General features: G+C 41.0%; 1 protein-coding gene across 5 annotated transcripts in view; it reads right to left on the bottom strand.

Annotated features, from left to right (window-relative positions):
• The window catches only part of DOCK11 (dedicator of cytokinesis 11), a 404,878-nt gene that overhangs the window by 121,374 nt on the left and 268,720 nt on the right, over positions 1-14,784 (bottom strand). For all 5 annotated transcript variants that reach the window (XR_011023561.1, XM_068250928.1, XM_068250930.1 and 2 more), the window contains 4 exons: positions 13,007-13,122; positions 7,837-7,974; positions 6,053-6,235; positions 1,834-1,947 (listed from right to left, as the gene is read on the bottom strand). Coding sequence is in view for 4 of the 5 variants with exons in the window: in XM_068250928.1 (XP_068107029.1) it covers positions 1,834-1,947; positions 6,053-6,235; positions 7,837-7,974; positions 13,007-13,122 (551 nt within the window). In the remaining variant the exon portion in view is untranslated. The remainder of the gene's footprint in view (positions 1-1,833; positions 1,948-6,052; positions 6,236-7,836; positions 7,975-13,006; positions 13,123-14,784) is intronic.

Here is a 14,784-nt window from a genome sequence, read left to right as displayed (position 1 = left end):
TCACAAACTTGGTCATTGAGTGACTGTGTGTCCAGGTTACAAAAAGTGGGCGGAGCCACCAAAAACAAATTTCACTGGGAAAATGTAAACTGCAGCCCTCCTTCACTGTTAATGGCAGGGATCTCAAACTTTGCCAAGATGGTCACTGGGTGACTGAGATTAATATTCAGGGAAGTGGGTGGAGCCTATCAAAGCCAATCAAAATTCACCTGTTGATTTTCAATGGAATATTTAAATTGCTGCAATTTTTACACTGGTAATAGCAGATGCCTCAAACCTGCTATAGTTGGTCATTGGGTGACTGGGGTTCAAATGTTGGAGAGGGGCGCAGCCACAAACAGCTAATCTAATTTGTTTAATTTCTATGGGAATATACAAATTATTGATGCCAAAGACCCCAAAGCTCACAAACTTGGTCATTGAGTGTTCGTGCATTAGGGTTAGAAAAAGTGGGTGGAGCCAAAACCGGTCAAATACATACATGGGCGGGCAGTTCCAGGTCATTAGTGGGCGGAGGCAAATACCAATTTCACTGGGAGAATGAATACTGCAGCCATTCTTACACTGTTAATGGTAGGGTTCTCAAACTTTGCACAGTTGGTCACTGGGTGACTGGGATTAATATTCAGAAAGTGGGTGGAGCCTACAAAAGTGAATCAAACTTCACCTATTGCTTCTCAAGGGGAATATTTAATTGCTGCCATACTTGCACTGTTAATGGCACAGGCCTCAAACCTGGTACAGTTGGTCATTGGGTGACTGGGGTTCAAATTCAGAAAAGGGGGTGGAGCCACAATCAGCCAATCAGATCTTTTTCATTTCAATGCAAATTATTGATTCCAAATACTGCAAAGCTCACAAACTTGGTCATTGAGTAATTGTGTGTTAGGGTTAGAAATAGTGGGTGGAGCCAACACTAGCCAAATACATTCCCGGGCAACCCCGGGCAATCAGCTAGTTCTTTATAAAATCTCTTTCTGGAAAGGATCTATTCAAAGATGCTACCTTCCCTACACATTTGCACACTATTTTGGCAGCTGGACTGAGAAACTACTGTTCGATAAGTGCTTTTCAAAATACAGAAAACCCTGAGAATCCTCCATGAGGAAACGGTCAAGTAAAATTGAATATACACAAAACTCACAGACTAATGGAAAATCTCACTCTCAAATATTATTAGTTTTGGCTGACCTTACTAAGCCTTATCATGTGAAGTGTACACATTCATGACCAAAGATTGTGCAAAAACTTTACTTTTAAACGCCTTTGTGTATTTTGGTAAGAGACCAACCAATTCTACCTTCATGTGTATTTCAGAGAAGGAAATAAAAATGATAGTATGTGTTCTTCAGTTATATTTCCTGGCTGGTTCTGTGTGGTTCAATCCTTGGCAGTGTTTCTGCCAAATGTGATTACCGGTACCTGGTTCTTCAAACAAGACATACAGGTGAGACTCAAAAAATTAGAATATTGTGCAAAAGACCATTTATTTCAGTAATTCAACTTAAAAGGTGAAACAAAGATATGAAATAGGAACCCTTTCCAAGTGTTTTGGATTAATTAGTTGATTAGAGTCTGGCACTTTGAGCCTAGAATATTGAACATGTTCACAATATTCTAATGGTCTTAGATTTTGATGTTCTCATAAACTGTAAACCATAATCATCAAAATTATAACAAATAAAGGCTTGAAATAATCTCGCTTTGCATGTAATGAGTCTATTTCATATATTAGTCTCACCTTTTAAGTTGAATTACTAAAATAAATGGACTTTTGCATGATATTCCAATTTTGGGGGTTCACTAGAGTAGACAACTTATATTTTACAATACCTTCATTGCTCTGTCACTGTTAGCAAAATTGTTGATAATAGACAGGGATTCCTGGAATCGGGAGCCACCACTTAGTGCCACATCAGCAATCAACTGACTTACAGCAATGATGATCTGTAAATGGAACAAAAAGAAAAGGAAAAACAGATTACTACATGGTGACAACACTCATGGCCCCTTATTCGGTTAACTTTTCTCCTGAGTAACATAATAACTTTTCTCCTGAATAACATAACGTTTCAGCTCACCAAATATGAAAAAATTACCAAAATAAGCTGTACCAGGTTAGCTAAAGTTTGATATCACTTTTTTACCTACTTTTTAGCACTTTTCCCTTGCTAGGTGCAGCAAAGGTAGTTGTTTATAGATCAGATGGAAACCTCTCCTAGGAGAAAAGTTAACTGAATCAGGGCGATGCTGTCAACTTCCTCACACCGTGCACTTCCACACTTCAGAAGTATGGTCTGTCTTAAAAAGCAACTTCATCAAAAACAAATATTTAATTTTGTGTTAAAGGAACACTATCACGAAAATCATAAAATGTTAATTGCTTGTAAACACATATAAATACTTAGTACATTACTTACAGAATAAAATGACACATACATTACTATTCTCTTATGTTGCTGTCACTTACAGTAGGTAATATAAATCTGACAGAACCAACAGGTTTTGGACTAGCCCATCTACGCTTGGGGAGGTTCTCAGGGTTTTAGTTATTTTCAAAAGCACTTAGTGAATGGCAGTTGCTCTGTCTAACTGCCAAATAAGGGTACAGCGAGCAGGGAGGCTGACCAGCATCTTGGTAAAAATTATTTTTGGCGAGTGTCTTTATAAAGAATAAAGGCCATGCTGAGAATCCCCCATGAGGAGATAGACTAGCTCAAAACCTGTTGGTTCTGACAGATGTCTACTACCTACTGTAAGTGACAGCAACATGGGAGAAAAGTAATTTATGGCTTATTTTACTCTGGGAGAAATGTATTACTTATTTGTACGTGTTTATATGTATTTTACATTTTTTCGCGATATTGGCCCTTTAAGTTTTGAGGGTGTTAATTCCTTATGGATTTTCCCTTCTGACAGATAGTAGTAAAAATGTTTCTGTACCGTGTTAGGCAAACAAAATATGTAGGTAGAAAAAAACAAAGTCTTGTAAAAGTAATACCTTTTAATGGCTAACTGATAAAGTTAAATAATGCAAGCTTTCTGGGATCTAGTCCCCTTCTTCAGGCATATTTCCAGCCGTTAGCTGTAGTAAAACACTGATGCAGGGAAATAGCAAACATGAAGATGGCAGTTGTGCTGGTTGCTGTTTAGCAGTTAGATGTCAGGTTATCAGCAGGCTGGAGCCAGTGAGCTTATGTAAGCAACTTTAACTTTAACTTTATCAGTTAACCATTAAAAGGTATTACTTTTACATGACTTTGTTTTTTTTCTACCCTTCTGTCTGAGAAGCCAATGGCATGATCTCGTAGGCTGAGGCCAGACCTATAGCCAAACCCCTGAGTTCTGCAAACATAAAGATGGGGAGACATGTCGAGAGGAAGAGGAGGCCATTCAGAACTGATGAAGATCCAAACTGGGGGGTAGCAGAGTGACAGTAACACTACTCAATAGCAGCCTTACTGATTATTATAAGTAAAGGTACCATTTTATGGTTCTCCCGCTCTACAAATCGTTTTACAATATAGGTGATCCAGCAAATCTGGCTTGAATTTATTAAGGAACTTCAAAAAACTGCGCTGATATTTAAAACAGGGTTTCACTGGTGGTGCGCTGCTCAGTACACACTTAAAGTCACAAATTTCATTAAATAGCTGCGCACTATGATACTTTTCAACCAAGTGTCTCTCTCTCTCTTCCTTGTAAGACAGTCAAACAATGCAATTGAGGTGGAGTTCTTCCTAAATGGCTTTTTTTGAGTGTAGTGACCACCTCTCACGGGAATTCACCTCCACCACACCCCAAGCAGTGGGAACTCACCGCATACATATGACCCTCTGTCAGATGGGTCTCCAGCGCCTATGGGGTCATCTGGCCGCCCCCTGCCACTCAAGGAATCTCCTCCACTGTTGTCACTCAGCTGCAGTACCAAATCACCTCAAAGGAACATAACCAAAGCTTCCATAGCGTAAAATTGTAAAAACACTTTAATATAAACTAAAATGCAAACTTACAAACACATCCGTTGTTCAAAGCACAGAGTTTTAGTGGGCTCTACCCCAAACGTGGGCCACCGGGTCGGCTTTGATGCGCTGGTCCTTTTGGCCTCCCTCTGGTTCCTCACGTATCCCCTAGAGGCGACGAAACCGGTCAAGCGCACGCGGCCAGCAAACGGGGAACAAGCACAAGGGGATACGTGAGGAACCAGAGGGAGGCCAAAAGGACCAGCGCATCAAAGCCGACCCGGTGGCCCACGTTTGGGGTAGAGCCCACTAAAACTCTGTGCTTTGAACAACGGATGTGTTTGTAAGTTTGCATTTTAGTTTATATTAAAGTGTTTTTACAATTTTACGCTATGGAAGCTTTGGTTATGTTCCTTTGAGGTGATTTGGTACTGCAGCTGAGTGACAACAGTGGAGGAGATTCCTTGAGTGGCAGGGGGCGGCCAGATGACCCCATAGGCGCTGGAGACCCATCTGACAGAGGGTCATATGTATGCGGTGAGTTCCCACTGCTTGGGGTGTGGTGGAGGTGAATTCCCGTGAGAGGTGGTCACTACACTCAAAAAAAGCCATTTAGGAAGAACTCCACCTCAATTGCATTGTTTGACTGTCTTACAAGGAAGAGAGAGAGAGACACTTGGTTGAAAAGTATCATAGTGCGCAGCTATTTAATGAAATTTGTGAATTTATTAAGAGACAACTAATCCCAACATTGTAGTTGTTAAATTCGAAAAGCACCATGTTTAGCTTCAAATAGAAATATTACATTTGTTACTGCACTTTAAAATAAAAGATTAAGAAAAAGCCCAGGAGGACTTATTTGTATCTCATTGACCGTCCCTAATTAAGTGATGGAAAATAGACATAACATAGTAGACATAACATATTTTGAATTCATTGTATTCTACTTTTAATTGTGATTTTATATTCTCATAAACAAAGAATAAGAATATGTTTTAGGTTATCATTTCTCTCTGAGTCCCCGGTGGAGACTTTGCTCTTTATTTGCTGTTAAAGGGTTTTCGAATTCGGAATTCAAACGAAGTACAGTATAATTACTTCAGGTGTGACCACAGACAACAGGAGTTAACTTACCCAGAAGTCTTTGGGGACTTCTACGTTCTATTACGCGTCAGAGGCATAATGAAAGCCACGTTCCATTATTCACTATAGCGCTTCCTCCTTCCAGCTTGAAAGCGGAAGTGCGATAGTGGGTCATAGAACGTGGCTTTCATTACGCCTATGGCGCGTAATGAAATGTAGACGTCCCCGAAGACTTCTGGGTAAGTTAATTCCCGCTGCCTGTAGTCACACCTGAAGTAATTATACTTCATTTGAATTACAAATTCGAGTCCTTCTGGCCTTGAAAGCCAATCCCTGCTCTCTTTTAATATGTTTGGGGGACGCCCTTACTACACTCAGATCCCTTCCTAGTGCCTAGTGGGGAGGAGGGGCCTGGACTTTTTGCTTCCTCCTCCTCCACCAGCCCCAATTTCTCCACTCCCCTGGCTTTGTTCATTCATCCAAATCCACAGATTAGCATGGTGGCAGTGTCCTCTGAATTTCTCAGCACGTTGCATGATTTCAGGCAATATGAAAACGACCTAGAGGCAGAGGTCAGAGGACACCTAGCAGCTGCAGCAGGAGGGCCAGAGAGACCCGATGGTGGAAAAGGTAAGCCCCAGCCACCAGTGGCATCACACTGATGTGTTGGTTGTCTGAACGGACACAGCCAGGTGCACAGGAGGTAGCCCTGGTGGAGGAAATGGAATAAGTCCGGGCCCCTCCTCCCCGTGCTGCTCCTACTGTTGCGGCGGTTGCTACCCCATAGTTATGCCACTGTACTGTCATGCCCCTGAAAAGAGATATGTTCAGGGCCTGTCAGATGTTCATTCTTGACTAAGCCTTTCCTGGAGAGGTTGTTTCACTTCCTGTTGGATCATCCCTTGACTTGGGACAAGAACGGCAATAAAAATATGGGTGCAGTTCCAGATATTCCACTCTAACCATGCTCAAAGGAGTGATAACAGAATTTCTTTGTAATGTCTTACCTGTAAGTGCGTCCTCAGGAAAGTACGTCTCTTTGTGAACTCAAAGTTATTCCTCATAAGAAGGTACAAGACTGCCGATGCCTCATTTCTTGTGGAACTCAGCTTAGAAGTGCAGCATTTGAGAACCTCATAGCAAAATGTTGCACACATATTCACTCTTCCTTTAAAGAACGCTGATGGAAACTGGCAAATAAATCATGAAATAATGATAAAGGAATAACTGTTCTACAGGAACATGCCAAAATTGTGTGTATATAATGACTTAAACTTGAGACAGCTGACCAAGCTACAGATGTACTAATTTCCATAAATATCCAACCATAAATTGAAATACAGTAGAGTGCAAACGTTTTAGGCAGGTGTGAAAAAATGCTATAAACATAGAATGCTTTCAAAAATTGAAGTGTTAATCATTTATTTTGATCAATCAACAAAATACAGTGAATGAACACTTGCACACAGTTTTTGAATTAACTCGGCTGGTAGTTTGTTCCAACCATCTTGGAGAATTAACCACATATCTTCTGTGGATGTAGGCTTCCTTCAAAAAATCCCAGACACACTTAATGTTGGTGAGATCAGGGCTCTGTGGGGGCCATACCATCACTTCCAGGACTTCTTCTTCTTCATGTTTATTAATGACTTTGGCTGTATGTTTGGGGTCTTTGTCCTACTGCAAATAAAATTTGGGGCCAATTATATTCCTCCCTGATCGTATTGCATGATGGATAAGCATCTGCTTGTATTTCTCAGCATTGAGAACACCATTAATCCTAAACAAATCTGCAACTTTATTTGCAGAAATGAAGCCCTCAAGCAACCTCCACCATGCTTCACTGTTGCCTGCAGACACTCATTATTGTACTGCTCTCCAGTCCTTCAACATACAAACTGCCTTCTGCTAGAGCCAAATATTTAAAATTTTGGCTCATCAGTCCAGAGCACATGCTACCAGTTTTTTGCAGCCCCGTTCCTATGTTATCGTGCATACTTGAGTCCCTTGGCATTGCATATTGGAGGTATGGCTTTTTGGCTGCAACTCTTCCATGAAGACCAATTCTGGCCATACTTCTCTGGATAGTAGATGGGTGTAACATGGTTCCACTGGTTTCTATCATTTCAGAGCTGATGGCATTGCTTGACACCTTCCCATTTCAAAGGGTAATAAGCATGATTGTTATTGCAGCCAAATAGATCAGCAGGGCTGCCAGGCAACTGGTATTGCTTAAAAGAAAATAAATATGGCAGCTTCCATATTCTTCTCACTATAGTTCTTTACAGTCCTTTAAGTAATTCCCAGCTTCAGGACTCCCATATCAAACTTTCACAGGAATGAAGGGCATTCTTAGGAACTTTTTCATGCATGATTGTTACCTACAAATTGAAGTGACAGTAACTAGATGAGGCTGTTTTTGGCTACATTTGGAGACAACCCCCATAGATTTCCTGTGGACGCTACAAGGTGAGTGCTGATGGAAAATCATATCTAGCTATTACTTCTCCTTAATAAGCCAGTGTTGACAATGTCAATATCCGTATCCTGTATCCATACCAATAATAGCCATGTACAAACACGCTTAACATTACTTTAGGCAGCAGAAACGGCAGTTCAGGTGTTCCAGCAGCAGTCGTTTGTAGCTTTGTTGCTGTTTGCATCACATAATTTGAGAGAAGAGTGCTAATTACAGAGACCTGAGGAGGGTTTATCAACAACAACCTGGCTCATGAATTGCAAGCATGGTTACAGTGAATCACCATATTTTGTAAGACAACAGCACACTTACCTTACTTATAAGAGATCTCAGTGATGCAAAGACGTGTTTTAAACACATCTCCGACTGTCCATTTTTCAGAAATGCCAAGTAAATGTCAAACACTTTCTTCATCAAAGGGTTCTGACACTCCAAGCTGAGGAGTTGTGTCTACATAAAAAAATACCATAAAAAATGCCATATTTAATAAATTAGGAGTAATGAATATGCGAAGGTGGTTTTGACGGCGTTAGGAGTAATGGGGGGGGGGGGGGGGGGGGAGTAAGGGAGAGGTGCAGGTCTTCAGCAGAAAATAATGCAGCACACGCTTTGGTCCCTGTCCATCATTCCTTGTATGATATCTAGAGAAGGCTTGGGGCACCTTACACTTTATGACCCAGGTAAGTACACACTATCTGCCAGCGGTCACTTGTAAAACACTAGGGGCTTCATTCACTAAGACAAATCGCATGTCCTATCCAAGTTAACACGCCTTATCAGAGTATCATAACGAGCGCTACCAACTTATGCCTGCTATTTTGCAATGATGAGAGCTCCACTCGTCCTGCCCTGAGCCCCTGCGGGCTCGCTATACTACTCTGATAAGGCATGCTAACTTTAAAGAGAATCTGTATGCACAAAATGAAGTATAAACAAACATTGTTGCCTGTTTGGGGTCATCTCCTAGCCCCCTCTGTAATATTTTCGCTGCTCTCAGCTTAATAAAGAGGGTAAAAAAACCCTTTGTAAACAGAAAAGATGGACACCAAAACAGGAAGTACGTCAGCAGAGCAGTGAATTCAGTTAATACACAGTGAGTACACAGAGAATTCAGTGAGTTACACATTGAATTCAGTCTCCAGAGGTTATGTGCAAGTTTTGAAAGAGCTGTGTGTCAATGAAGCACGACAAGCTGTGTCTGCTCTGCACTCATATCAGCCTGACAGGCAGCTTCCTCCTCAGCCAGCTATTCTTTGTTCAGTTTAACAGTCTGTGTTTATCAGCCTCACAGATAGCAGACAAGCTGACAGTGAGAGCAGGGAGGTTGTTTGCAAGGAATAAAACATCACATGAGCACTGGAGGGGCGTGGAAGGGGTTAACTTGTTCACATTACTGAAGAGTTGGCAGCCTTCCAGACACAGGGGACAAGTCCAACAGGGGAAAGATAAGCTGATGTATTACAGAGGTGGTGCAAGTAGAAAGTGCTGCAGTAAGCCAGGGCACAATGAAGCAGCCTTAGGAACTTGTAGGATAGGAGAATTAATGCTAAGATTTTTGTTACGGAGTCTCTTTAATAAGGTGTTTTATCTGTGATAAGGTATGCTATGTGTCTTAGTGAATCAAGCCCTAGAACTGCTAAAACTTTAGACGTGACTTTCACAGAAGTTAACCTATGAACATGTACTTCATCATCTTTTGTTCAGTCTATATTTTGGGTAGTTCGGTACCAGTAAAGCAAGGGGATAGGAGCGCTCCTATGGTGCAGTAACTCTTTTATTCTTTAAAATATGCAAACAGTGTTGCACTTAGACTTAGTAGGTTAATGCGCGTCTGAAAGCTGCCAGCGAGCTCTCTCTTGCAGCCCCTGAGCTTGGTCAGAGCTCGCCTCCGCCTATTTTAATCTTGCCATCCAGCCAACGCGTCCCTCGAAGAAGGCAGGTTTAAGTGCTGAAGTGCGTAGTGACGCCAGATGGCACGCCGTGAGGAGGATCTGCCCGCTGTTTGCCTCTCCCCGATCACTACTGCTCCTGTTAGCTCTGGCCAAGCTCAGGGGCTGTGAGAGAGCTTGATGGCAGCTTCCAAATGCTCATTTAACTACTAAGTCTGTAAGTACAACATTGTTTGCGTGTTTTAAAGAATAAAAGAGTTAATGCACCATTGGAGAGCTCCTTTTCCCTTGCTTTTTTATACAGATTACTGCCGCCACCCAGAATTGAGAGCAAGCACCTGGAGCATATAACATTGGACCAGAGTGTAGTTAGACTAACGCAAGTTAAAGTACAATTTAGTTTGGAAGCAGTATCAGGTAAATGGTAAGCCAAAAAGCAAACTGAGCAATTATTCCAAATCACAAACGCTGCATTGAGAATTATCCCATAGGGATATATTAGCAGCTGGCGCCGGCGATTAGCGAAGTGCTGAAAAGCACTCAAGTGTGAACCAGCCCTTAGTGAACTTCATGCCCAAGACAGTTAAAGCAGTGCTGGACAATAATGGTGGTAATACAAAATATTGACACTTTGGGCAGAATTTTGCCATTCTTCACCTTAGGGGTGTACTTACTTTTGTTTCAAGCAGCATTAACAGCTGTGTGTTGAGTTATCTTGATGGGACAGCAGGTCCTGTTATACAAGCTGTACACTCTACTTTATATTGTATCAAAGTGTCATATCTTCAGTGTTGTGCCATGAAAATATCAGGGCTGTGGAGTCGGTCCAAAAATCCACCGACTCCGACTCCGACTCCTCAGTTTAGGATTCCACCGACTCCGACTCCACGACTCCGACTCCTCTAATTTGCATATTACAATTTTGTTGATTAAAAGTATGTAACATGAAATTTGTCTCTTAACTGCCAATGCTTAGGAATTTTACAAGACAACTGAAGTGAGAAGGATATGTAGACTACTATATTTATTCCCTTTAGACTAAAACTAGTCCTTGGTAAGAGTACTTGTAAAAGGTACAAACCGGAACAAAGAACATCTATCAGGCCCTAGGCAATGTAAGTGTGGGTACATGTAAGAATGATGTGCAGGTATTCTGCAGGGGAATGAGGAGATTGTAAACAGACAACACCTCTGTGTTCAATGTGCACAGCATTCTCAGTGGATTCCCTGCAGCTCTGTGGGGAGTGCATATGTAGAGTATAGTACTACTGTGTAACAAAGTAAACCTGAGACAGATGAAATTAAAGTTTTATACATAACTGGGGCTTCCTCCAGCCGCCTTCAGGATAATCAGTCCCTCGTTGTCCTCCTCCACCACCTGGATCTTCTGCTATGAGTCCAGGTACTTGAGCCAGTCAAGCGTAGTGCACATGCACACACTCCGCCGCCAGGAGCATACTACACCTGTGCAGCACTATTGCGCAGGTGCAGAATGTTCCTGGCTGTGGGAGCGGCATGCGGCTGGACAGCGCTGACTGGCTGAATTACCAGGACTCATAGCAGAAGATCCGGGTGGTGGAAGACAGTGAGGGACTGATTAGCCTGAAGGGGGCTGGAGGAAGCCCCAGGTATGTATAAAACTTTACTTTTCACCCGTCTCAGTTTCCCTTTAATTTGTAGTCACCAAACCAAATTTTAATAACATATCAAATTATTTGATTTCATCAGCAAAGGGAGTGCATACATTTGCATAAATCAGCATCAATGCAGAATTATTTCCATCTCGTTGACCATCTCTATTAGTGACATGGCTAACCATCAGGCTTTATACTTACAGCATAGATGTTATTTAGTGTATATAAGAGATTCCTGTGTACACATCATATATACAGTCACAATCAGATATGTATATCTGACTTTAAAAATACGGGGACTGCTTTATTGAAGCAGCACAAGTAACTAATTTTGATTGGTTTATTTCATTTTTGTAGACCAAGCACAGCTATTACTGTATATATACTGTATATATACATTATTTTTAATGACTATTATCTGAGAAATAGAACATTTTATCATATTTTCTATTTTAATTACAGTTACAAATTCATTAGGAGTCGGAGTCGGTGCATTTTTTCCCGACTCCGACTTCGACTCCAGGCACCCAAAATTGCCTGACTCCACGACTCCGACTCCACAGCCCTGGAAAATATAGTGCAAAATATTTACAAAAATGTATAAGGTGTAGCCACTTTTGTGAGATATCGTATCGACTACAAATGTGCCTAGAAGACACCTGGTAGCTCACCACTGATTACTGGCTTTCCGCTCATGCTCCACTATACTGACACAGGCAGGGATTTTCCCTCGCCACTTTATCGGTTACTAGCTGATGGCCCAGCATTGCCCAGGTATGTATTTGGCTGGTGTTGGCTGCGCCCACTTTTTCTAACTCTAACACACAATGACTCATTTACTCAATGACCTAGTTTGTGAGTTTTGAGGTCTTTGGCATCAATAATTTGCATTAATATGAAACAAATCTGATTGGCTGTTTGTGGCTCCACCCCCTTTTCTGAATTTAAACCCCACTCACCCAATGACCAACTGTACCAGGTTTGAGGCTTTTGCCATTACCAGCGCAAGAATGGCAGCAATTAAATATTCCCTTGAAAACCAATAGGTGAATTTTGATTGGCTTTTGTAGGCTCCACCCACTTTTCTGAATATTAATCCCAGTAACCCAGTGACAAACTGTGCAAAGTTTAAAAACCCTACCATTAACAGTGTGAGAATGGCTGCAGTTTACATTTTACCAGAGAAATTTGTATTTGTCTCTGCCCACTGATGACCCGCCATTGCCCAGGTATGTATTTGGCTGGTGTTGGCTTCTCACACTTTTTCTAACCCTAACACACAATTACTCAATGACCAAGTTTGTTAACTTTGTGGTCTTTGGCCTCAATAATTTGCATTGAAATGAAACAAATTTGATTGGCTGTTTGTGGCACCACCCCCTCTTCTGAATTTGAACCCCAGTCACCCAATGACCAATTGTACCAGGTTTGAGGCTTGTGCCATTAACAGTGCAAGAATGGCAGCAATTAAATATACTTCATGAAAATCAATAGGTACATTTTGATTGGCTTTCGTAGGCTACATCCACTTTTCTGAATATTAATCCCAGTCACCCAGTGACCAAAGTTTGAAAACCCTACCATTAACAGTGTAAATATGGCTGCAGTTTACATTTTGCCAGTAAAATTTGTAGTTGTCTTCTCCCACTTTTTGGTTATGGGGATACAAAGTATCCTACAGTATATGTTATTCCATGTAATGTACTATGCGTGTGCCAAATTCCATTCAAATCCGTTCAGCCATTGTTGTGTGAATGATTAACAAACATCCAAACTTTCACATTTACAATAGATTCTGCATCACTACACAGCACAGTCTGCAATAAGTTCTGTAGATTGCTCCTAAGAAATCAAAAGCTTTTGTACAGCTAATGATAAAAATGCCTCTAAGCTTGACTCATGTGCAGAACCGTGCACAGTATGTAAGGATACATACTAAGATGGAAACTATTATCTCACCCTGAAGGTTTGTATAAAGAAGGAGATGGTATCCAGAACAGTTAAAGCAACTTCAGTGCTGCAGTTCCCTTCTAGCAATGCTTGATGTAAAATGTCTGCTTCGGTAATTCCTGTACCTGGAAAGCATGAAACATAAATGAGGAAATCAGTAAAGACTATGGTGTCAATCCGAACAGCTACTGTATATGTGCATCTGAAACATATAGTACTATGTGTGATACAACTTGTCTGCAAAAAAGACTTCAATACAACTAGTCCTGTGATTCAGAGTACAATGCAGAAGCAGCTCTGTTGTATCACCTCACTCTTATATGCAGTTTAGGGATATTGCAAATAACTCTGATGGGTTGAGGAGGGTCAGCAACTAAATGATCAGTTCTTTAGATTTGATGCTTATACAAAAAAGAAAAAAATTATAATAGCCATCACTAAAAAAACATCTTATCTTTGTCCTGTTATAGTGTGTCAATGTAGATTTATTATCTGTAATTTCTGTCAGCTTTCCCCAATACATTGTCCAAAATCCCGCTTGTTGCACTTTTTTTTCCTTTAGAAGAACATCAGCTGCCTAATAAAAAGGCTAGCCCCACCAAAAAGAATTAGCTTCATCAGCATGCTCTTGGTGTTGGGATTTTTGCATCATGGGTTGTTCTTCTAACCTCTCTCACTCAAAAACTATTTTCCTGTGTCTGTAAAGGAGGAAAAAAAAATGCAAAAAAAAAAAAAAGAAAAGAAAAAAAGATACTACACAAGGACTCCACACATATGTGCATACTTCTATACGCCCCAGACCACAAATACCAACATACCTTGTTCACATATACACCCCAGACATGGACATATGTATATCCCGACCATACATACCTACATACTTGCACTCCTACACCCTCTTATAAAACAAGATACATTCATACAAGTCTCATTCGTACAGACCAATTACCCAACCTTCTTATATTCCTTTCCTACACTCCCGGGAGAGGAAGTAGGGAAGAAAAAGACACTATTAGGCCTCGTTCACATCTAAAAATGCAAACACAAACGTTTTTCATTTTTATGCGCTGTTTTTTTTTTTTTTAGCGCCTCCCGGCACTCCTCTGCGAGCTTCGTTTTTGTTAAAAGCGCTTTTCTAAACGCTTTTCCAGAGCGTTTTTTTTTTATTCAATCCCTGACGCAAGTCAGGAAGTGAACTCTTTGACCCAGAAGAAAATAAATACAATGTATTTATTCTTAAAAACGTGAACGCAATCGCCCGTGCTTGAAAAAAATGCTGAAAACGCCCTAGATGTGAACGAGCCCTAAGGGTATCTAGAATTGATCTTACCCCGTTTTTTTTTTTCAAATAATTCTTCTTTGACCTTGTTCAGGAAGAACTCTCATCTATTTAATTCTTATGTTTTTTTGTGTTTGCTGTGACTGAAGTATGCCATTTGCACCTCTATTTTAAATAGTTTAAAACAGTGCTTCTCAAACTTATCCTTGTGGAGCATGTTTTGCAGACAACCCCACCTATGCTCAGGTGGGATAATTAGTGTCTCAGCTGCATGGAATCCACCTAGCTGAGACACTAATTACCCCACCTGTGCATGGGTGAGGTTGCCTGCAAAACATGCACTGTTGGAGAGTCACAAGGACAGGTTTGAGAAATACTTGTTTACACCAATGCTGGCACAAGAGGTGAGCATTACATAGTAGTTTTTTTTCCTAAACAGGTAATCCTGTGGCCATTCGGTAAAAATCGGCGCCACATAGAGTGCAATTTTAATTAGGGAAATTGTGGC

Source organism: Hyperolius riggenbachi, chromosome 8 (assembly GCF_040937935.1).
Source record: "Hyperolius riggenbachi isolate aHypRig1 chromosome 8, aHypRig1.pri, whole genome shotgun sequence".
In the NCBI taxonomy this organism is placed as follows: domain Eukaryota; kingdom Metazoa; phylum Chordata; class Amphibia; order Anura; family Hyperoliidae; genus Hyperolius; species Hyperolius riggenbachi.
This window is presented reverse-complemented; position numbering and strand designations above follow the sequence as displayed.